The sequence below is a fragment of the Scylla paramamosain genome, chromosome 23 (assembly GCF_035594125.1).
Source record: "Scylla paramamosain isolate STU-SP2022 chromosome 23, ASM3559412v1, whole genome shotgun sequence".
NCBI classification, from domain to species: Eukaryota; Metazoa; Arthropoda; class Malacostraca; order Decapoda; family Portunidae; genus Scylla; species Scylla paramamosain.
Genome location: NC_087173.1, coordinates 9,477,986 through 9,499,829, shown reverse-complemented (window position 1 = coordinate 9,499,829; position 21,844 = coordinate 9,477,986). Strand labels below are relative to the sequence as shown.

The 21,844-nt window shown below is 43.4% G+C and overlaps 2 protein-coding genes across 3 annotated transcripts in view; both read left to right on the top strand.

Moving 5' to 3' along the window:
• Positions 1-74: 74 nt before the first annotated feature.
• Positions 75-6,288, top strand: LOC135112123 (dnaJ homolog subfamily C member 17-like). Its single transcript, XM_064026135.1, has 8 exons — positions 75-290; positions 1,339-1,459; positions 2,131-2,284; positions 2,731-2,849; positions 3,066-3,184; positions 3,447-3,530; positions 4,561-4,799; positions 5,705-6,288. The coding sequence occupies exons 1-7, from the start codon at positions 207-209 to the stop codon at positions 4,795-4,797; spliced, it is 918 nt and encodes a 305-aa protein (XP_063882205.1). The 5' UTR covers positions 75-206; the 3' UTR covers positions 4,798-4,799; positions 5,705-6,288.
• A 1,014-nt stretch (positions 6,289-7,302) lies between these two features.
• Positions 7,303-21,844, top strand: part of LOC135112120 (uncharacterized) — a 91,504-nt gene continuing 76,962 nt past the window's right edge. The window contains exons 1-2 of one of the 2 annotated variants that reach the window (XM_064026128.1): positions 7,303-8,380; positions 18,525-19,831. In XM_064026128.1, the coding sequence (XP_063882198.1) occupies positions 18,587-19,831 (1,245 nt within the window). In that variant the 5' untranslated portion in view covers positions 7,303-8,380; positions 18,525-18,586. The remainder of the gene's footprint in view (positions 8,381-18,524; positions 19,832-21,844) is intronic. The other variant, XM_064026126.1, reaches the window with a different exon arrangement.

The window sequence follows — 21,844 nt, the reverse complement described above, 5'->3', positions numbered from 1 at the left end:
CCTGTAGGTTCCCATAAATCGTGTGAACCGAGTCACCTAGAAAATACTGCTCCGTTCAAAAGTCGCATGTCATTAAAAAAATCCGAGAGAGAGAAAGAAAGAGAGAGAGGTAAACAAACAGGCGGGCAGCAGACGTGGTGGTTACTCAGGACACTACTCGCTCACTCTCTCTCTCAGTCATTCACACGCAATAACACGTTCTGAAAATGTCCAAAAAGAAGTATACTGAGCTGATGAAGCTGGACATTTATGAGATACTCGGGTTGTCCCTCGGGGCAAATGAGTCTGAGGTGAGGAGCCTTGTGTTATAGTAGTAGTATAATAGTAGTGGTAGTATGAGTAGGTAAAATATATCGAAAGGTTTCTAATATACAGTGATAAAAAAACTGACTGTGGAAACATTGTAATAGAGAAAGAGAGAGAGGTGCAAAAGACTCTTGTATTACCAATTGTAGTGGTAGTAGTAATTGTTAGTAATTGTAGATAAATATGTTGGTATAATTGCAGTTTCCTCCAATAAACCGCATGTAAGTATGAAGTGTCTCACGGTCTAGATCACACTGCTATGAGCATTTCTAACCCCATATTACCTTGTTGCAAATGAATAATAAGGTCGGGACGGAATTAAGTTAGGTTAGGATAGGTAAGGTTAGGTTAGGTTACCTTAGCTTTGTGGTTGTGTTTGAATATACTAATGGTTGGGGTTCAAGGGGGGCACAGCCTCCTGGTTATAATAGGTTTTTGGTTTGCTACATTTAGGAAATTTCCTTTACTTCTAGGGAAATTTCCCTACATTTTCAAAGTCTATATATCACTCGTATGTGCCCCCCCCAAAAAAAAAAAAACCCACAGGCCACCCAGGCTTGCTGGAGAGGTTGGAGGGGTGTGGGTAGAGATTGGGGATATTGGATGAAACTGCAATTTTACCAATATGTTGAAAGGTTTTTAATACAGACTTAGGAAGAAGAGCCAAAGAAGCATTGTAATAGAGAAAAGTAAAGGTGCAAAAGACTTTGTGTCAGTAGTAGTAATAATAATAATAATAATAATAATAGATGAAATATGTTGTAAGGATTTTACTATAGATTTGGGAAGAAAAAAATGAGGAAGCATTGTAATGGGGAAATAGATGCAGTGCAGAAGACTTTTTGTCTTAATAATAATAGTAGTGGTATTAGTAGTAGGCAAGATATGTTGAAAGGTTTTTGATACAGAGATAGGGAAAAAATATGAAGGAAGCATTATGATGGGAAAAAAATGTAAAGGATGCCTTGTGGTAATATTAGTAGTAAGTAAAATATATTGAAAGATTTTTATCTTACTTTTTTCATGTTACAGATTAAAAAAGCTTACAGGAAGAAGGCATTGAAATGCCATCCAGACAAAAACCCAGACAACCCTGACGCAGCTGCAGAATTTGACCAGCTGCAGAAAATTTTGGAAGTTCTTTTAGATGCAGGTCAGATACATAAACACTTTTTTGTTTTTCTATTCTTGGCTAAATCTTTTGGTTCTGCTTTAGTGACTGGCACCATAATGGACCTTTTGTGCCTGTCCTACATAAAAGAAAAAATATATAGTGTTGAAGTTTAAATATGATAGTAGTATGAATCAATTTATAGTAAACTGTAATAAGCATTTGTTTGTATGAACTATAATTAATGGAGTTTATCACTAATAGAGTCTTGCCTCCTTGTAGTCATTGCAGCAGAGTTGAGTGGTAGAATGGTGGATAAGAGGAAGGAAGCTGGAGTTGAGAATAGCAACTAGTAGTTAATTTAGTGTACTATTTAAAAAGAAATATATCTATCTATATCTATCTATGTACCAGGCTGGCCCAGACAAGGCACCGCACACACACACACACACACACACACACACACACACACACACACACACACACACACACACACACACACACACACACACACACACACACACACACACACACACACACACACACACACACACACACACACATCATTCACACTCTTAGCCTTGCCAGCCCCCAATGAAAGGGACAGTCTAGTGGACCACCATACTACACCATAAAAAAAAAAATAAATAAATGATTAATAAATATAAAAGGAAAATATAGAATAACACTGTCTGTATCTTACAATCTCCCAGGAACAAGAAAAGCCTACGACAAGCTTCTCAAAGGGCGTAAGGCAGCGAAACTTCGAGCAAGGGAGGCTGACGCCAAGACTCAGAAGCTGCGGTCAGAGCTTGAGGAGCGGGAGAGGCAGGCACAGGAACAACCACGCCTGTCTGAGGAGGAGAGGTGAGGGTGTTGTGCTGTTGACTTGCTGTGTGGAGGAGAGTAATAAATAAGGCACTTCTCAGGAGCTGGCTTGTGTTGGTCCTCTGGCCTTTTGCAGTCTTGATTTTCTTAAATTCTCATGATTGAAGTTCATTAAATTTTTTGTCTTTTTACATTCAGAGGGCAACAAAAAGATGGCAAAAGAAAAAATGTTTACTAAGGATGTCAGTCCCAAAAGAAAATTGTTCATAAAAATATCCAAAATTATGAGGGGAAGTGTCTTGAAACATCCCTTTTGAACGTATATATCAGATCCTTGTTATATGTAAGGAATTTCTTTGACATGGATGAGGGATAGTGTGAATACTCATATTACTGGCAAAAAAATAAGGGCGTATTCTGAAGGGCTTGCTTCCTATATTTGTTTTACTTGCTCATATAATTGTGGTGTGAATTTCTTGTGTCAGGTTCCGGCGAGAGTTGAAGCGTCTAGAGGAGGAAGGCCGCAAGCTGATCGAGGAGGAGCTGGAGAAGGTGAACAGGAAGGTGGAGGAGGAGCTGAGAGGGAGGAATGGAGCCCCGGGAGGTGGGTGTGAGACGACCAGTGAAGGTCAGCGTACTTTACTGGTCACACTGTGCATTCACTAATACTTACAAGATGATAATGCTAAAGATATATTTAACCCAGGGATATCTGAAGAGGCCACTTAACTTATCATACTATGCCTCTACTGACACTGTTGTGAGATGGTAATGCTGAAGATACTGGCAAGGTACTGATGTGTAACTGTTCTCATCCCAGGGACGTCTGAGGAGGCCAAGAGTGCTGAATCTCAGGGCCACAAGATCAAGGTGAAGTGGACAGCCACTGAGGACTGGCCTGGTTACACAGAGGAGGAGATTCACCGCCTCTTTTATAAGGTATGCAGTCCTGGACTCTTATAATGTAGTACTGGATTCCCTTTATATAGTACTGATCCTTTTTATATTGTATTGGATTCCCTTCATGCAGTACAGGTCATCTTTATACAGTATTGGATCCCTTTCATTTAGTACTGGATTCCCTCTATGTGTTACTGAATCCTACATGTGCATTACTAGATGGGTATTTTGTTACCTGAGAAATTATAGTTACAGCTTAGTAAAGTGGACTGTGATATTGATTTGGGGTATTTCTTTACAGTGGGGAGACATCAATGCATTGGTGATGAAACAGAGGACCAAGAAGGGGACAGCTTTAATAGATTACAAGACCAAACAAGGAGCAGTAAGTATAATGATTGATCTATCTATACACTAGGCCAGTAATCCAAAATGAGGTGGGCCAGACAAAGCACCACATGCTCACAAACTAAGTGGTGCTGTATCTGTTATCTACCTTCCTCTTTTGTTACTTTCTTCATTTCCCGAGATGGCCTTAGCAGAAGATCCTCCACATTTCCTTGTCTAGACACTCCATTGCTTATTCCTGCTTTCTGTCTCTGCTAGTATTTGTTTCTACTCCCATACACTATTCATTCAAGTGGTCTTCCTTTACATTTCACTTTATCTAGACACTCCATTACCTTTTTTGTCTGCTAGCACTCGTTTCTACTCCTTTACACTATTCTTCCATTATTTAAGTGTTCTTTTTTCCTATTAGAATATTCAGTTTCACTCATGGACATTTTCCTTACAAACTCTTCACTTTTTGTATTCTCTTCATCTGCTTCTCATGTTAAATGGTGTTGTTGTTTGTCAGCTTGTAGGTATGAGTTGTGGAATCTTCATCTTCCTCTTCCTCTTAATCACCATAATCATCATCATCATCGTCATCATCATCATTATTATCTTCACCATCACCATCATCATCATCACCATCATCATCATCATCATTATCATTATCATTATCATCATCATCATCGTCATCATCTCCAACTTTAGATAATCCTTTTATTTATTTTAAAATTTTTTATTGAATTATTTTTTTGCTTTAGGGCTGGCACCTCAGTGGGTCTTTTTTATTTTTTATTTTTTATAATTTTGTTGCCCCTGGCCAGTAATCCTCTTGCACAAACAACAATACAAAAAATATCATCACTGTTTATGGGGTAGGATGGAATGTCACATGTTACACTCTTTGTCTCCCTCAGGACATGGCAGTACAGTTTGAGAAGGACATGTTAGGGAAACCCATTGAGGTAACACATGTGATGGCTGAGTAGGCTTGTAGATATTGAGTCATGGAATCATCATCATCATCATCTTGTTTATGTGATTGGATGGAATATCACATGCTGCACATATCCCTTCCTCAGGACATGGCTGTGCAGTTTGAGAAGGGTATGTTAGGCAGACCCATTGAGGTAACACACATGACTGCTGAGCCCAAGAAACCAGACGCCAAGGAACGGAAACCCAAGGAAGCAGCAGTGGACCTCAAGCCAAACTATGATTACGAGTCAGTGTCTGCCATGAACCAGAGGAGACAGGCAGAGCGCAGGAAACTCATCGAACAGATCATGCAGGAAGAAGGCAACAGTGAGAGCAGATGAAGGTGTGTGGTGCCATCAGAGTGTTTTATTTATTTGGTTATTTGGTTTTGTGCTTTCCAGCTGCATTATGGGGCAGTCCTCAAAGCGTATGGAAATAAAAGATTAAAAAAGTTAAAATCATGCTACAAAATAAATAAATAAATAAATAAAAAGGTGGAAAAAAACAATAAATGCAAGTAAAAGAAAATGCATAGAAATTAGTGAAAGAAATAAGGGACAATAAAAATTAAATAGAACTAATAAGTAAAGTAAAAAAAATGTGTTTTGTGAGTCCCTGATGGACCCACCCATGCAAAGTAGGCAAAGGTCATCAATTAGAATACCTCTGACTGTAATCATTTCATCTTACTTAGTGTTAGTCAAAGGTGTATCTGTTCTTAGTTTGGTATTGAAAAGGTTTGTGTTTGTTCCTTGAGATGTGATGTTTCAGAGCTGGTGAAAGAGAGCCATGTTCTGAAATGTTTCTGTGCTGCATTTCCACTACTTGCAAAAGGCTCTAGTTGAGGTTACAAGAGTTTTTAATGGTGTTTATATAGTTCTAATGACATCATCAAGAATTCTACATTATTAACAGGAGAAACACTCTTGAGAACCCACCTAATCATCTGTAGCCTTTGAAATAGTTGTGATGAGAGAACTAAGTGTTTTAGAGAATGGCCCAAAAGGTGCAGTTTATTTATTTATTCAGTGTAGTTTCTGGTGGCTGTGGTATGGTATGGCATCTCTGGTGGTTCAGAAGATAATCACTACTAAAATGTTCAAAAGTTCAGGGCTTCACTATTGGTATTTGGTGAAGTTACAGAGCAGTGTGTAGGTGAGTGACATGAGCATTGTGGTGTGTGAGAGGTAGATAGCATTTTTTTATTTGTTAGCATTATTTTTTATTTATTTATTTTTTTTTTAACAGGGGGCTCTGGCCAAGGACAACAAGGCTGAAAAAAGGCCCCTCAGAAGTTACCAGTTAGCAAAGAGTAGTCCAAAGGATTACCCAAAATTATATGGAAGATTGTTTCTATAAGAGCATAAAATAGTATTCACACCTTTTGAATCTATAAGGTGGCAAGAGTAAACACAAGGCATAATGAATGGTGTGCCGTCCCTCTTAGCTTCTTTTTAGGGAAGTTTGGAGGCTGAAAGTATATATATTTAAGCCTACTTTGTCATTTGAACATTGTACTTTCTCTCCTTGCTTGTTTTAAGAGAAGTTAGGTGAATAGAGGGATATATTGAAGTTTACATTGTCATTCAAACATCTTATCTTCTTCTCTAGCTCATTTTAAGGAGAGCTAGGAGAATTTCAACTTTGCACTTTCTCTCCAGGCTTGTTTTAAGGCAAATTTTTAGGCTGGAATGATATATTTAAGTCTACGTTACTGTCTCATCATTTCCCTTGATGGATATTTTCTATGTAAATTCAGGAGTAACTACTGGTAAATGTCGTGACATCAAGCATCAACTCATGTATAAATCCCAAATATACATATTTTCAAACATACTGTGTGATTCTCCCCCGGGATGTCCTTTACTTTAAGTTCGCGATGTGTATCGTGACAACTTAATTGAGATAGCATTCTCTAAATATTCGGCATCTAATCGCTAGTATGTACTTCCAAGAGGCTCCAGTGATCTTCATTAAGGTTTTGGAACAAGAAAATAAGGGAAGCTGCAAGAAGCCGTCAGGCCTACATGTTGCACTTGTATGAAACATGCCGGTATATTTCCACCTATCATCCTATCCTTAAATATTTTTAACCAAATTACTGAGTTCATTCCACTCACGGGTGTATCCATGACTCCAGTGATGGTTGTACAAGAGTTCTGCGTCACTGATGGGGCAAGCACGCATGAGAACTCGACTAACCAACAACTTACAATAGGTTCCAGTAGAAGTGGTTTTCTGAAGGTGTTTCCATGATTCCAGTGATAGCTTTACAAGTCCTGACTGGTCCTGACGTGTAGCTAGGGCATTACCAAGGAAGCTTAAGACTCTCTCTTCCTGGGTATTACTATGCTGTGGACCTTCCTTATAAGGATAATGGTCTCTATGGTCGAGTGACTGCCACGCCCCTTGGCTATCAGCTCATCGGAGGATTCCCTTCCTTAGCCCTCCCTGTATTTATTATCCACAAACCACTCTAGTTCCCCCACAGCCTTGCCTTGACGGTCTCCTGCCATGAGTGAGTTGCAGTATAGGTGTTGTGTCCCTCGCTGTGCCTGTGAGGGGAGGGCGAGCACGGAACGCCCCACCACTTTGTCCATCCCTAAGTATGCACATATATGCTGACAATCTGACACTTTTCATTGTTCAGCCCACACTTGCGGAGCCTGTCGCCTGTCACGTATACAGACTAATGCAGCCTGTATATTTTGAAGAGTGAGGATGTGCACAAATGTTACGTAGTACCGCAGCCATGACACGTGGCAGTGAGGGGGCGAGGAATAACGCGACACGTACTGGCACCGGTGAGACGGAGTTGAGCACCACGGCTACTCGCCTATTGGTACATCACACCCTACGAGGAGCGTGCCCTAGACCTACTCGTGCAGTACAGTGTGTCGCGTCAGGAACCCAGGCATGTGTGCGGGCCGAGGCTCTGCGCCGCATGTCGATGTGACGCAGCGGGCGACGTGCGGCGAGGCGTGGTGTGGTGGCCGCTGCGGGCTGGCGTGGCCATGACCCAGGCGGACATTCCATACTAAAAACAAGCGATTAAAAACTTACGTAATACGCGTTACATACGAATTATCGGTTCTTGATTTTTTTTTTTTCTTTTTTGTGTGTGGGCGCCTCGCCACAGCCTGGCGTCCTTGTCCTGGCGGCCGCGACTCCCTGGCGTCCCGGCCCTGGCGGCGCCAAGGTAGGCTGCTCCCGCTGTCCCCGCCATGACGGAGGAGAGCCGGGAGGGGCCGGCCGCCTCATTACCTCAACAGCACGCACGACCTCGAGATAAGCCCGAGGAATGGGTTTGCTTTCGATTTTAGAAACTTGATAGCAAGGCGATGCGGATGAGGGGCAATTGGGGCCTCCATCACGGCGGGGCGCGCGGTGGGCATGCCAATCCCCGCACCGCCCCCCGCGTCACCTTGGAGACACTTCTTGTGCAGCTCCTGGTCATCGTGATATTGTTAGGCGGCGCTGGTGCTCCTCTTACCGCAAGGCGTTTGCTGGGGTGCGGGGGGAGAGGGAGGGGTGCAACGTGGTCAGCGTGTAGTAGCGCTGGTGGTGGTGGTGCTGGTAGCCACACACAGTCAGTCAGTCAGCCAAGGAGCATCGGGGAGGGGGAAGGTGTCTCGCTACTCAGTACACTCACCTCTCCTCGCCTCCTCCCCATCGCGTGCCGGGTGCAGTGCGTGGCCCAGGTGTGTGTCCAAACGTGTGGCCTTGTGTACGTCCCTGTGATCACAAATGTACACACGGTGGTGGTGTTTGTGTGTCTACGGACGGGTGTTTGTCCCTGTGTGTCTGTGTGTGTAAACCTGAGAGGTGCAAGGACTGTGGTGATGGTGATGTGACGCGTGTTTGTAACTCAGGACAAGAAGGAATGAGATCGGTTTGGAAACACACGTAGCAATGACACTGTTGGTAAGACATGGAATGGGAAAGTTTATTGTCATGATATTAAATCCGCATCACGAAAAAAAAAAGTAATTTGTGTTTACTCATAATTTATTTAACATTTTTTTTTTCGTTTACTTGATATTTCCTCGTTCTTTCACTATTTTCTCATTACTCGCCATCTTCTTTTACTCAATATTTTCTCATTCTCAAACATTTACCCAACATTTTACTTCCACACTCACACATGTACTTAATTTATTCAACATTCACTCACACTCACTCATACTTACTCATGCACAACAGTTACAGTTTATGCTCAGCTGAAATTTCACAGCTGTCTCACGTATCATTAAGACTTAACACCTAGCATAACAATAAGATAAACTCAGCCTTATTAGACCTTCCTTCATGAGCTGCATAAGAGAAAAATGAAGGTGGACAGTATCATAACTTTGCACTTACTGGAATTTCACGCTTTTTCACGTCACAGTAAGTTCCCACCATTCCCTTAAAAAGAGTAAGATAAAGAACCTTAAAAAAAAAAAAAAAAATCTTGCGTCTGTATATTTGTAAAAAGTTATAATTTCACACTTAAGGAATTTAACACCTATTTCACATCTCATTAAGTTACAAAAATCCAATAAAACAATAAGATGAATGTTATAAGAATCCATCTACAGATTCATAAAAAGAAGCTACAATTTCACACTGATCTTAGGAACTTCGCACCTTCTCCACGTTTCAGTAAGTTCCAAAACTCAATAAAACTCTGAGGCAAAGTAAAAGAACCTTGTAAATATTTCACGTGTATAAGTTTATTAAAAAAAGAATAAATAAAAATAAAAGTTAAAATTCCACACTCACCTGAGGAATCTCGCACCTGTTCCACGTTTCATTAAGTCCTAAGACCCAATACAACAATAAGATATAGTCGACCTTATCAGATCTTACGGCGGGAGATGCGTAAGGAACAAAAAAAAAAAAAAAAACACACCTTTTCTAACAAGAGCGAATATTGACCAGCGAAAACCGGTTCAGGGGGAAAAAAAATGAAAAAAATATTAGCCAGCATTTTAATCTTATTTCTTCTTTTTTTCTCTATTTTTTTTTTTAGTTCAAGGTCAGGTGAGGTTAGGTTAAGGAGACGTCATTGCGCCTTTAACTCAGAATATTCTCCGTTAAAGGTGCCCGCGGGTGTTAAAGAGGGTGTTTTATTGGTGTGTGTGTGTGTGTGTGTGTGTGTGTGTGTGTGTGTGTGTGAGAGAGAGAGAGAGAGAGAGAGAGAGAGAGAGAGAGAGAGAGAGAGAGAGAGAGAGAGAGAGAGAGAGAGAGAGAGAGAGAGAGAGAGAGAGAGAGAGAGAGAGAGATACATCGATAGGTCTCTCAGACAGTTATAAAGACAAGGAACAGAGAGAGAGAGAGAGAGAGAGAGAGAGAGAGAGAGAGAGAGAGAGAGAGAGAGAGAGAGAGAGAGAGAGAGAGAGAGAGTGTGTGTGTGTGTGTGTGTGTCAGGTGTGGAAGAGGAGGTCCAGGCGTCGGCAGGTAAACAAAGTCCTGCCCAGGTGTGCCCAGGTGTATATTAACCCACACCTGTGAATTGTAACGTTCCCCCCTCACATCCTTCTTTCTTCCCTCCTTCCCTCCTTCCCTACCTTTTTTTCCCTTTCTCCCTCCTTCCTTCCCTTCTTTTTTTCCCTCTCTCCTTCCTTCCTTCGATTTTTCTCTTCTCTCCCCTCCTCTGCACTTTCTCTTCTTTCACACTTATTGTACTTAACTTCTTTTCTTTACTCTTACTTGTTTACTTATGTTCCTCTTTTCTAAACTCCTTTACTCTTTTGATTTTTTTCTTCACTCCTTTGTTTACTCCTTTCTTTTAGTCATTTCCTCTTTTCATCACTCTTCTACTCCTTTTCTTCTGTCATTTACTCCTTCCTTTACTGATTTCGTCTTTTCATTAATCCTTTATTTTCTTCTACTCTCATTTATTCCTGTCTTTACTCCTTCATTTCTTTCTTCACTCCTTTACTGCTTTCTTAACTTTCTCACTGATGTTTACTCCTTTACGCTCTCCTTTACCCCTCCACTCATTCACTAAGCCACGGTATCTCAGACACAGCTAAAAATAACACACTAAAACTACATAGTATCTTTATAGCTGACCCCAGCGTGTTGTAGCGTGTTTATCAAGCTGTTTGTTGCACCTCACCTGCCTTATCGTTGCCCAGGTAAGCAGGTAGAGAAAGATATCGTACTCACACCTTGTCAGGATACAGTGTGTGTGTTTATGTTGCACTTGTAAAGATAGTGTGTAAAATTAAGCTAAGATATAAAGGAGTGGATAGGTTTGCGTTTTTTTTTTTTTTCTCTTTTTTTTTTTTGTGTGTGCGTGTATTTTATCATTATTATTATTTTTTTTGTGTGAAAAGTTTGTTAAGAGAATGGAAACATGAGATATGTATAGTTAACTTTATGATATGAATGGTGCAATAATTATTTAACATTTATTTCTTATTTATTTTACTCATTTATCTATCTATTTATTCATCTGATTATGTATTGTAAAGACTTTATAAATGAAAAACAAAATCTTAACTGTTATTCTCAAATAAGTTAAATGGACGAGTTTCAAAGTGAATGAAGTGAATGAAGAACAGAACAAATATATATATACGAGTATATATATATATATATATATACATATATATATATATATATATATATATATATATATATATATATATATATATATATATATATATATATATATATATATATATATATATATATATATATATATATATATATATATATATATATATATATATATATATATATATATATATATATATATATATATATATATATATATATATATATATATATATATATATATATATATATATATATATATATATATATATATATATATATGTGTGTGTGTGTGTGTGTGTGTGTGTGTGTGTGTGTGTGTGTGTGTGTGTAATAATAATAATAATAACATGATTAATAGATCGATAAACAAAATGAAGAGTAGGAGAAATACATAAAAATATGAAGTAAATTAACAATATAATAAACAAACGAGTGAAAAGTTGAATAAGTAGACACAAGTAACAGAAGCCAAGTTGATTAATACATGCAGATGAGTTGAATGACGCTCCCGTGATGAGTAGATTAGAGGAGTTAGTGGCTTGTTAGTATTCCCAGCACCACCACAGCTCTGGCTCATCCCGGCCTGGTGTAATCAGCGTTAATTAAAGCTATTTCTCTCTTCATCGCCAACATCTTTTTTCTACTATTGTTATTATTTTCCTTCTTCCTTCTTTTTTGTTTTGTTTTTGTTTTTGTCTTTGTAGTGGGGGTAGTAGTAGTAGTAGCAGTAGTAGTAGTAGTAGTAGTAGTAGTAGTAGTAGTAGTTGTTGTTGTTGTTGTTGTTGTTGTCCTCCTCCTTTTCTTACTAAGTAGTAATAATTAAGCAGTTTTTCCTCTTTTTCTTTTCTTTTTCGTTTCGTTTCATTTCGTTTCTTTTTCTTTCTTTATTCTTTCTTTTCTTCTCGTTTGTTTACTTCCTTGCCTGCTTGTTCGCTTCTTCTTCTTCTTCTTCTTCTTATTCTTCTTCTTCTTCTTCTTCTTCTTCTTCTTCTTCTTCTTCTTCTTCTTCTTCTTCTCCTCCTCCTCCTCTTCTCTCCCCCCCAACACACACCTGATACTTTCAAAATAACTAAAAATAAAAATATCACACAATTGTCATTTTTAACACTATCACTTCCTTGCCCAATAGCTTCCTCCCTCATCGCAGACACACAAAGTCACCTCAGCTCACACTCGCACATCTAAAAGGAAGCAAAAATAATGAAGAGGGAGGCGAAACACGTACGCCGGAATTAACTTTGAGATGAAATACACTGAAGGAAAAAAAAAAAAAGAAAGAAAAAGAAGAAAAGAAAAAAAAAGTTAAGTTAAAGCGAAGTGATTTCCTTGCCTTGTTTTCCCTTAAGGCTAAACAACTTCCTTAAAGATTGAAAGAAGGGAGAAGAAGAAGAGGAAGAGGAGGAGGAGGAGGAGGAGGAGGAGGAGGAGGAGGAGAAGGATGTTTGGGGGGTAGGGAAAGAGTACCGGAAGACCTTACTGTAGATGGGAAGGTCGGAGAAGAGAAGGAGGAGGAGGAGAAGGAGGAAGAAAAGGAGGAGGATGTAAAGGGAGGAGTTAGGGGATGTAAGAATGTGAGATAAAGGAGGAGGAGGAGGAGGAGGGAGGGAGGGAGGGAAAAGGGAGAGTAAATAGGGAAGTGAGAGGGGAAAGAGGGGGAAAAATTTACGTTTGTGGGAAAGAAAGGAAGAGGAAGGGGGAGATAATATCAGAGAGAGAGAGAGAGAGAGAGAGAGAGAGAGAGAGAGAGAGAGAGAGAGAGAGAGAGAGAGAGAGAGAGAGAGAGACTGGATGTGACGAGAAAGAGAATAACCACTCATAACTCATGAGGTGGAGTGGATGAAAGTGGATGAAAGCGGATTGGGTGAGAGTGGATGAGAAGGTGGATGACAGATGGACGTGGCGGCGAGCGAAGGAATGTGGCGAGTTGTGGTGAGTGCAAGAAAAGAGAGGGAGGGAGAAGTGGAGCAGGGAGAGGTGGAGTGTGGATGGGAGTGGATGGGGGGGGATGTGGATAGCGGTGGAGCGGAGGAGTACACAGGATGGAGTGAGTCATGGATTGCGTTGCTACGGTACTGTTAACACACACACACACACACACACACACACACACACACACACACACACACACACACATACACACACACACACACACATCCTCTCTTCCAGTTTATACAAAGCTTACACAACACAGCATCCTTAAAAACATCAATTAAACCATAAAAAAAAAAAAAAACAGTATATCATTAATTAATAGAGCTAGATGGACTTGACTGCACAAATCCACAGGTAGTCTCTCTCTCTCTCTCTCTCTCTCTCTCTCTCTCTCTCTCTCTCTCTCTCTCTCTCTCTCTCTCTCTCTCTCTCTCTCTCTGTCCGTGTGTGTGTGTGTGTGTGTGTGTGTGTGTGTGTGTGTGTGTGTGTGTGTGTGTGTGTGTGTGTGTGTGTGTGCAATTCAAAACAAAACAAGATGGGCTTAACTACGTAATTCCTTCTTCTTCTTCTTCTTCTTCTTCTTCTTCTTCTTCTTCTCTCTCTCTCTCTCTCTCTCTCTCTCTCTCTCTCTCTCTCTCTCTCTCTCTCTCTCTCTCTCTCTCTCTCTCTGTCTCACTTGGCCAGGGAAGGGACTCTCTCTCTCTCTCTCTCTCTCTCTCTCTCTCTCTCTCTGTCTCACTTGGCCAGGGAAGGGACACTCACCTGTATCATAATTGGTGGGAACAGGTAGTAGGTAGTACAGGTAGTCTCAAGGGGCGGATGCAGACTGACGCGCTCACCTGCACCTCTACTCCTACCTGTGTCTTACCTGCCGTGCTTAATTGGAGGGGATGAGGGCGAACTGTCTTTGGTTAGATTAGGTTAGGTTAAGTTAGGTTAAGGTTAGGTTAGGTTAAGGTTAGGTTAGGTTAGGGTATGTTAGGTTATGTTAGGTTAAGTTAGGTTAGGTTAAAGTTAGGTTGCGTTGGAATAGGTTTAGTAATAATAGGTTATGGTTAGGTTAAGTGAGGTTGGGACAAGTTAAGTTAGGTTAGCATAAGTTATACTAAATAAGGTTAGGATAAATTAGTGTACGTTATGTTATATTACGTAAGGGGGAGAGGACAGTATGGTAGAGCATATTGACTCTTTAGGTTAGGTTCTGTTAGGTTAGGTTAAGTTAGACTATGTTTTTGTTAGATTAGGTGAAGTTCGAGGAGGGGACACAAAGTTACCAAGTTAGGTTACCTTAAGTCAGAGAAGGAAAGACTGATCAAAGTTGTGGGGACAGAGGAAGGGGCAAATTAAGTGCGAGAGGACTGTGGGGGGTGATGCAACTGGGGTAGGGTACTTGAGGGGGGGAGGGGGAGGATAGGGAGCTGTGAAGGGTGAGTGGGAGTGGGGGGGGCGAAGGGCTTTCCTGAGGGAGGGGGTGAGGGACATGCTGAGGCCCTGGCAATGATGAAAGGACAGTGTTGCGTGTTGATGTGTGTTGTTGTGTTGTGTGTATTAAGTGGTGGTCAGGAGGAAGAGGAAGAGGAGGAGGTGGTGATGGTGGTGGTGATGATGGTGTTGGTGATGGTGGGGCTAGCTGTGTTGTTGTTGTTGTTGTGGGCGACGAAGAACGTACAAAAAACAAGAACGAAATTAATAGTCACCACAAGATTTTTTTTTTTTTCATTTCCTTTTCCGTTTTCTTTCTGCCTTCTTTTCTTTCCTTCTTTCTTTTTAACAGCATCACAATACAACACTCGTCACGTCATTTGAATTACCAACAAAGCTGCCCGATTACTCCTTGGGCTGGTTGCTCTCTTATGTAACTAACTAACTACAGACAGAAGGGAGGAGAGATATACTGTGTTCACTATTTACCTATCACCGAAGCGCCTGTCACGTGACCACCGATTCTGAGCCCCATTCCCCCTTCTCCCCGTCCGTCATAGTCCATCTCCTGTTTATTTTCCATTTAGGCCTCCATGAAATTTCCTTTGTCTTCTTGTGGTTCTTCCTCAACTTCAATTTCCTCCTCCTTCAACTTTATACCTCTAAAATCATAAATCATTTCATTCAGTCTCTCGGTTCGCATCTCAGTAAGTTAACTCTACGAACTCTTTCTCTCTAACCAACCAAATCTAGTTGGAGATAAAAGAAACCTGTTCACTAATCATATTCCTCTGACATTGTAGGCTATTTAGTCATTCCCTCTCTCCCTCCCGCTTTGTGTGTGTGTGTGTGTGTGTGTGTGTGTGTGTGTGTGTGTGTGTGTATGTGCTTTGGGTGCAAGATAGCGAATAGTTGGTGAGGTGTGATCTCTCTCTCTCTCTCTCTCTCTCCATACACCTACCCTCCGCAACCTTCCTCCTTCACTCCTTCCATCCTTCCCCTCCCCCGCCCTCTCTCTCTCTCTCTCTCTCTCTCTCTCTCTCTCTCTCTCTCTCTCTCTCTCTCTCTCTCTCTCTCTCCTCACATCTCGCCTGAAGACGCCCTGCCTCAGCCCTGGTCACCTGAAGGACAGGATGCACCGCTCAATTACCTGACGCCCTCGGGGACCCGCGAATTTGCATACCACTGCCAAGGAGCCGCCGCGCGTGAGGCTTCCGGTAACCGCCAGGCGTCTGAAAACCATACTTTGATGCGGTGGTGAGAGGGAGCGTGTCTGTGGGACTTTTCAGTGTGTTTTTCCTTTCTGATTATGTACGTTTATAAAAATAGTCGAAACTGTTTATTTCAAGGCTTTCGGTCACTGCCAGGGGTCTGAAAGCTGTATATTGATGCGGTGGTGAAAGGGAGTGTGTCTGTGGGGCTTTTCAGTGATGTTTTATGCTTTTTTTTATGTACTTATATGGAAATAAGCGACACTGACTGTTTATCTCAAGGTTTCCGGTCAGTGCCAGTTGTCTGAATGCTAGATATTGATGCGGTGGTGTAAGAGAGCGTGTCTGTGGGGGTTTTCAGTGCTGTTTTTCGTTTCATTTTCTTTTTTCTTTTTATTATGCCCTGTACCTGCACCACGTCCGTACCACACTCTATCAATTTACTGCAGTTTGAATTTACAGTTGGACCATTCGTGTTATTTATACTGGGGCATCTTTTTTTATATATTTTATTTATTTTAATAGGTTTGGGGTCAATAAAGTATCTATCTATCTACGTATATAGAAATAACCGAGGCTTTATTTCAAGGCTTCCGGTCACTGGCAGCCGTTTGGAAGGTAAATTTTAATGCTGAATCAAAACGTGTCTGTCTCTTTCCATTGTTGTTTTGCTTTTTTATGTATCAGAGGATATGGAAGCAACCATAACCTGTTAATTTTGAGACTGACTGTTTATTTTAAGGGTTCCGGTCATTAGCAGTCGTTTGAAAAGTTATATCTTGATGCTGAGAGGAAACGTGTCTTTCGGTTTTTTATTCATTTTATTTATTTATTTATTTTTTTTTCTGTACTTGTGTATCAGGGAAGCTGGCTAAAGATAGAAAATTGGACATGGAAAAAGAGTTAAGACAAATACATATTTATTCTTTGATGTGTTTTTATTTATTTATTTATTTATTGGTGCAAGTTTAGTGAAGAGTTGATCAAAATGACTTATTGTGGATTTAAAAACTGATTTATGACGACAATTCTCTTTTTTTGTGGATCAGGAAAGTTTTTTTATTTTCTATGACGATTTTGGATTATTTATTTATTTATTTATTTATTTATTTATTTATTCAACTATTCATTCACTTATTTATACGTTTATGTGAATTTTTGGAACTCTACATCATGATTTTTTTTTTCTCCGGGATGAATGAGGAAAGTTTTGAAATAGTTTATGAGAGATTGAGAATGGTTTACAATAAGGATTTAGATATCATGAGAGTTCTGAAAATATTTATCTGGATTTTCACAGTTTATGAGACTTTTGATATCTGTGAGGGTTTTCCGGAATGATTTATGAGAATTGCAAAGTTATTTATTATATTTGCTATCTGTTGTTTTTTTTAATCATTTGCTGTCTTTCTTATGTTGTTAGTAAAGTCAGCCAGTCAATCACTCAATTAATCAATCAGTCAGCCATTCAATTAGTCAAGTAAATCAGGCAACCGTTCACTCAATCAATCAATCAATCATTCAGTCAGTCAATTAATCAGTCAGCCAGCCAGTCAGTCACTCAATCATCCTATCAATGAAACAGTTAATCAGTCAGTCAGTCAATTAATCAGTCAGCCAGCCATTCATTCATCTAGTTGCTCAGTCAGTCAGTCAATCATACACAGAATCTCCACGTGTTGAACAAAAGATGAACGCAAACTCACACACCAACAACAAAGACACAACAAGTAGCAGAAAAACCTGGCACACAAAAAACACACGGCAAGAGTTTTTTGTTCCCAATCTTTCCTACTGTCATTGCAAGGAGCTGGGTGGTGGTGGTGGTGGTGGTGGTAATGATGACTTGGAGTGGTGGAGACTGGAGAGGTGGTGGTGATGGGGGTGGGGGGAGGGAAGGACGAGTAGCCAGTTACACACTCACAGATACCACAGCTTCCTGCTTCATGACACACACACACACACACACACCGCACAACGCACCCACGCACACTCTAACACACCAGCCTGTTCTCGTAAATCATGCTAGGAGACATAAACTGACCAAAAAGTATATGGAGAACACACACACACACACACACACACACACACAGAGAGAGAGAGAGAGAGAGAGAGAGAGAGAGAGAGAGAGAGAGAGAGAGAGAGAGAGAGAGAGAGAGAGAGAGAAGCTTTACTTTATTTTTACTTTAGTGAGATGAAGTGTGTGCATTTAGCTTACTACTAACACCCACCCACCCACCCACACACACACACACACACACACACACACACACACACTTAACAAGAACATTTAGTTACCTACGCAGTCTCAAGGTTACAACTACTCCCAGAGTCGTGAATTTCCGTGTTACCTGTTGATTTTACACCTGAGTCCCTGACAGACAGGCAGACAGGAAACCCATGACTCATCTTTAATGAGTTTTTCGTCGCCAGGTGAACTTCGAGACACGATACGAGGTTAATTGAAGCTCCGAAGCGTGACCGATGCGTGTCTTCATATTGACTCAAATCTCACGAGGAAGAGGTTGTCATGGTGGTGGGAGGGGCGGGCAGGGGGAGGGAGGAGCTGGTGAGGGAGCAGCAGGTACAGTGTGAGAAAGAAGAGTGAGAGTTGGGAGAGGCGGCGGGAGGGCGAGCGGGAAGTGCGAGCAGTGTATCGTAGCGGTGAGAGGCAGCGGGAGGGTGGCGGTGAGTGGCTGTGAATGCGGCTGTGAGGGTGACGCACGGGACCAGTATAGTGTCTTCCGCTCCCCCTCAGTGTGTGGGGCACCATCGTTGGGGCACGCCGCTGTGTCGCGAAGGGCGCCCGTGTATCTGCGTGCACTCGCCGCTGCGCCAGACACACCTCGTGGTGGCGGCGCGTCCTTCGTGGCGGGGCGGGGCGATGCACCTGCCACCGCGACGTTCGTCATAGCGTCACGCACGCCGTCAACTGTTCTTTTCCTCGCCAGTGTCCGCTGCGAGCACCGAGGCGTGAGTGCCGCCGACGAGTGAGTGGCGCTAGTCTGCCGCTATGAGGATGTTCAAGTTTTTCGAGGGTGGCTCCCTGTCCCGGAGCAGAGACTCTGTGCCGGTGGGTGGCAGGGAAGGCGCCGCCGCGGGTTCGGCGTCCAACTGGGCCGCCGCCGAGGGAACCTCAGGAACCAGAGGGTCAGGCCTCGCGCGAAGCATTTCCTCCTTGAAACTCGGGCGGTCGGGGCACCGCAGTGACAGAGGGAGTCGGGAGGAAGGCGTGGACCGCGGGCTAGATAAGCGGCTGTCAGTGAGGTCCTCCGCCTCGGGCAGGAGCGGCCCCGCCCTCCGCCGCAGCAACACCCTGCCCACCAAGCGCAGAGTGTCGGGCTCCTCGCACCACCACCGCGATGAAGTGACCTCGGGGCGCGAGTCCCGCACGAGTTACGAGGGAGGCAGCACCACCACGGAGGGCAGTCGCTTCACCGACACCCTAAGGAGGCTCAGCAGGAGGGTCACCGGCAGGAAGGGCCACCCGAGGCACACTGACGAAGAGCTGTCCCGAGGGTCGTCAGTGTGCACGCTGCGCCACGAGGACCACGAGTTTCCCTCCCACTACCTCAGCGTGTCGGAGGTCGCCACCTCAGAGATGGTGTCTCCTGACGTCTCGCTGATGGACCTGGGCTCCATCGATGCCACGCCCACCGTCACACCCTTCGGGAGCCAGGGCCTGGCCTTCCCTCGCCAGGCGTCGCTGGGCTCCCTCAAACACGCTCGTTCCCACGCTCACACTCTCTCTCCTGACCTCAGCGCCCTCTGTCATATCCTGGCCACGTTCAGGGACCCCAGAGGATGTCCCCAGCATGAGGTCTACGAGAATGTGAGCCCAGGCCACAGCGGCGACTTGCTTGGCGCCAACGGCCTGCGGCCCCACAGCCCTGCCTCCAGCCTCATCTCCTCGGCACGTGAGGAGCAGGGGTCAGGGGTCAACGGGCGCCGGGAGGTTGGGGCGCGGGGTCACACGTGCCCCCGCTGCCAAGTGTCCTTCCTGACTACCCTGCAGCTGCTGGACCACTGGGCCACCTTTCACACACACGACGACCTTCACACGCCCCCGCCCCCCCTCCACTACAGCGGCCACACACTGGAGGAGCAGGGCAAGGGCGCGCACCTCCTGCCGGGGTCTAGAGAGAGAGCACTGAAGGGAATCACGTCGAGCCAGCAGCAGCAGCAGCAGCAACAGCAGCAGCAGCAGCAGCAGCAGCAGCAGCAGCAGCAGCAGGAGGAGCACACCGCCAGCTCTCAGGTTAGTGTCCAGCCGTGTGTCCTTTATCCTGCATGCTTCCCTGATGCATATTCAAGCGGCGTTGCAGATGTGTCTTATCGCTGCGGACACGTGGGACCTCAGGGCGCCTCGGGGCAAAGGCCACAGGAAAGGAGGAGGGGAGGAGGCTGTACCGGGGAATGGAATGGGGGGGAAGAGGCCTCATCGCCATTCCTAATTACGTAGAATGCTCCTCGATTATATTAAAGCTCCCCATTAAAGTGTTGGCGTGGGGGTACGTTTTCTGTGACGCGTGGGTCCTCGGTGCGGCACGGAGGCGTCACGGCAGTGCTTGCTGTGGGAGTGGGAACAGCGCAAGGACAGTACTTGCACTACCAGACTCCCGTACTTACAGGGAAGCACTCGGGCGAACAAAATTTTTCTACTTGAGAGAACGAATGACAAACTGAAGTAAATTAGTAGAATTAAAAAAAAAATAAATAAATTATAAAACCAGCACAATATACATTTATTAATACGTATTTCAGAATCACAGGCACCCAGTTACTTCAGAGACTAGTAATGAAATGTTAGTTTACGTTCGGATAACTTAACCTAACCCCAAAATATGAAGGCTGTTTCATGTCTTGAGGGAGAGAGGGAGAGAGGAGAGGCAGAGAGAGAGGAAGAGAGTGAAGTGAGTGCATGATTTTATGGTTCCTATCATGAATACTTCCTGCAGTGTTGAGAGATGTGAGAGAGAGAGAGAGAGAGAGAGAGAGAGAGAGGGAGAGAGAGAGAGAGAGAGAGAGAGAGAGAGAGAGAGAGAGAGAGAGAGAGGGAGGGAGAGAGAGAGAGGGGAAAGGAGAGAAAGAGAGGGAGAGGGATAAGGAGAGGAGGAGAGAGAGAAACCGGGAGGAAAGCATGGAGAGGTCATATGTTTCCCCTCTCTCTCTCTCTCTCTCTCTCTCTCTCTCTCTCTCTCTCTCTCTCTCTCTCTCTCTCTCTCTCTCTCTCTCTCTACCCTTCCATTTGACCTTTGAACCCAGTGGTGGTGTCAGTGGTGGTGATAGCGGTGGTAGTGAGGAGGGTAATGGTGATGATGGAGGTGTGTGTGTGTATGTGTGTGTGTGTGTGTGTGTGTGTGTGTGTGTATGTGTTTGGATATCGAGAGGTTTTCCTGGCGCAGTTTAAAAAATGTGGGCCAATAAATGTGATGCTTTTGACTGTTATTCTCTATCTCTCTTTCTCTCTCTCTCTCTCTCTCTCTCTCTCTCTCTCTGTGTGTGTGTGTGTGTGTGTGTGTGTGTGTGTGTGTGTGTGTGTGAGTGTGTTTCCTTCACTCCCTCATTCCATTTCTTGGCCTATTCTTCCTTCCATCCCCCTCTCCAACTCCTCCTCCTCCTCCTCCTCCTCCTCCTCCTCCTCCTCCTCCTCCTCCTCCTCCTCCTCCTCCTCCCTTCTATCACCACCATCATTTAAGCACATATGCATTACATCCGCTTCTTGACACTATCCTCCTAAACCCTAAAATATTTCCTGGTGTATAAACAAGGAGACGAGGGGGAGGAGGAGGAGGAGAAGGAGGAGGAGGAGGAATAGGAGGAAGAGGAGGAGGAAAGAGAGAAAGAAGGTGATGAACTAAAAGAATAACAAGGAATGCAGAGAATGAGTAGGAGGAGAAGGAGGAGGAGGAAGAATTAGGAAGGATTAAGAAAATGAGGAAGGAAACAAGAAATAAGATAAGAGGGAATGAGATAGCAACGTGTCAGAGAGAGAGAGAGAGAGAGAGAGAGAGAGAGAGAGAGAGAGAGAGAGAGTAGACCCCAGTACTTTCACACAGCTGGGGGTTCTTGGTATTGATCGGGGGGGGGAGTTCGGGGGAGAAGGGGGAGAGGAAAAGGGGAAAAGGGAAGGGGAAGAGAGGTCACAGGGATGCTTACCCCAGTACATGGAAGATGAGGAGGAGGAGGAGGAAGAGGAGGAGGAGTAGGAAGAGGAGGAGGAAGAGGAAGAGAGGAAGAAGGGGAAGAGGAAAAGGACAATAATGATAAA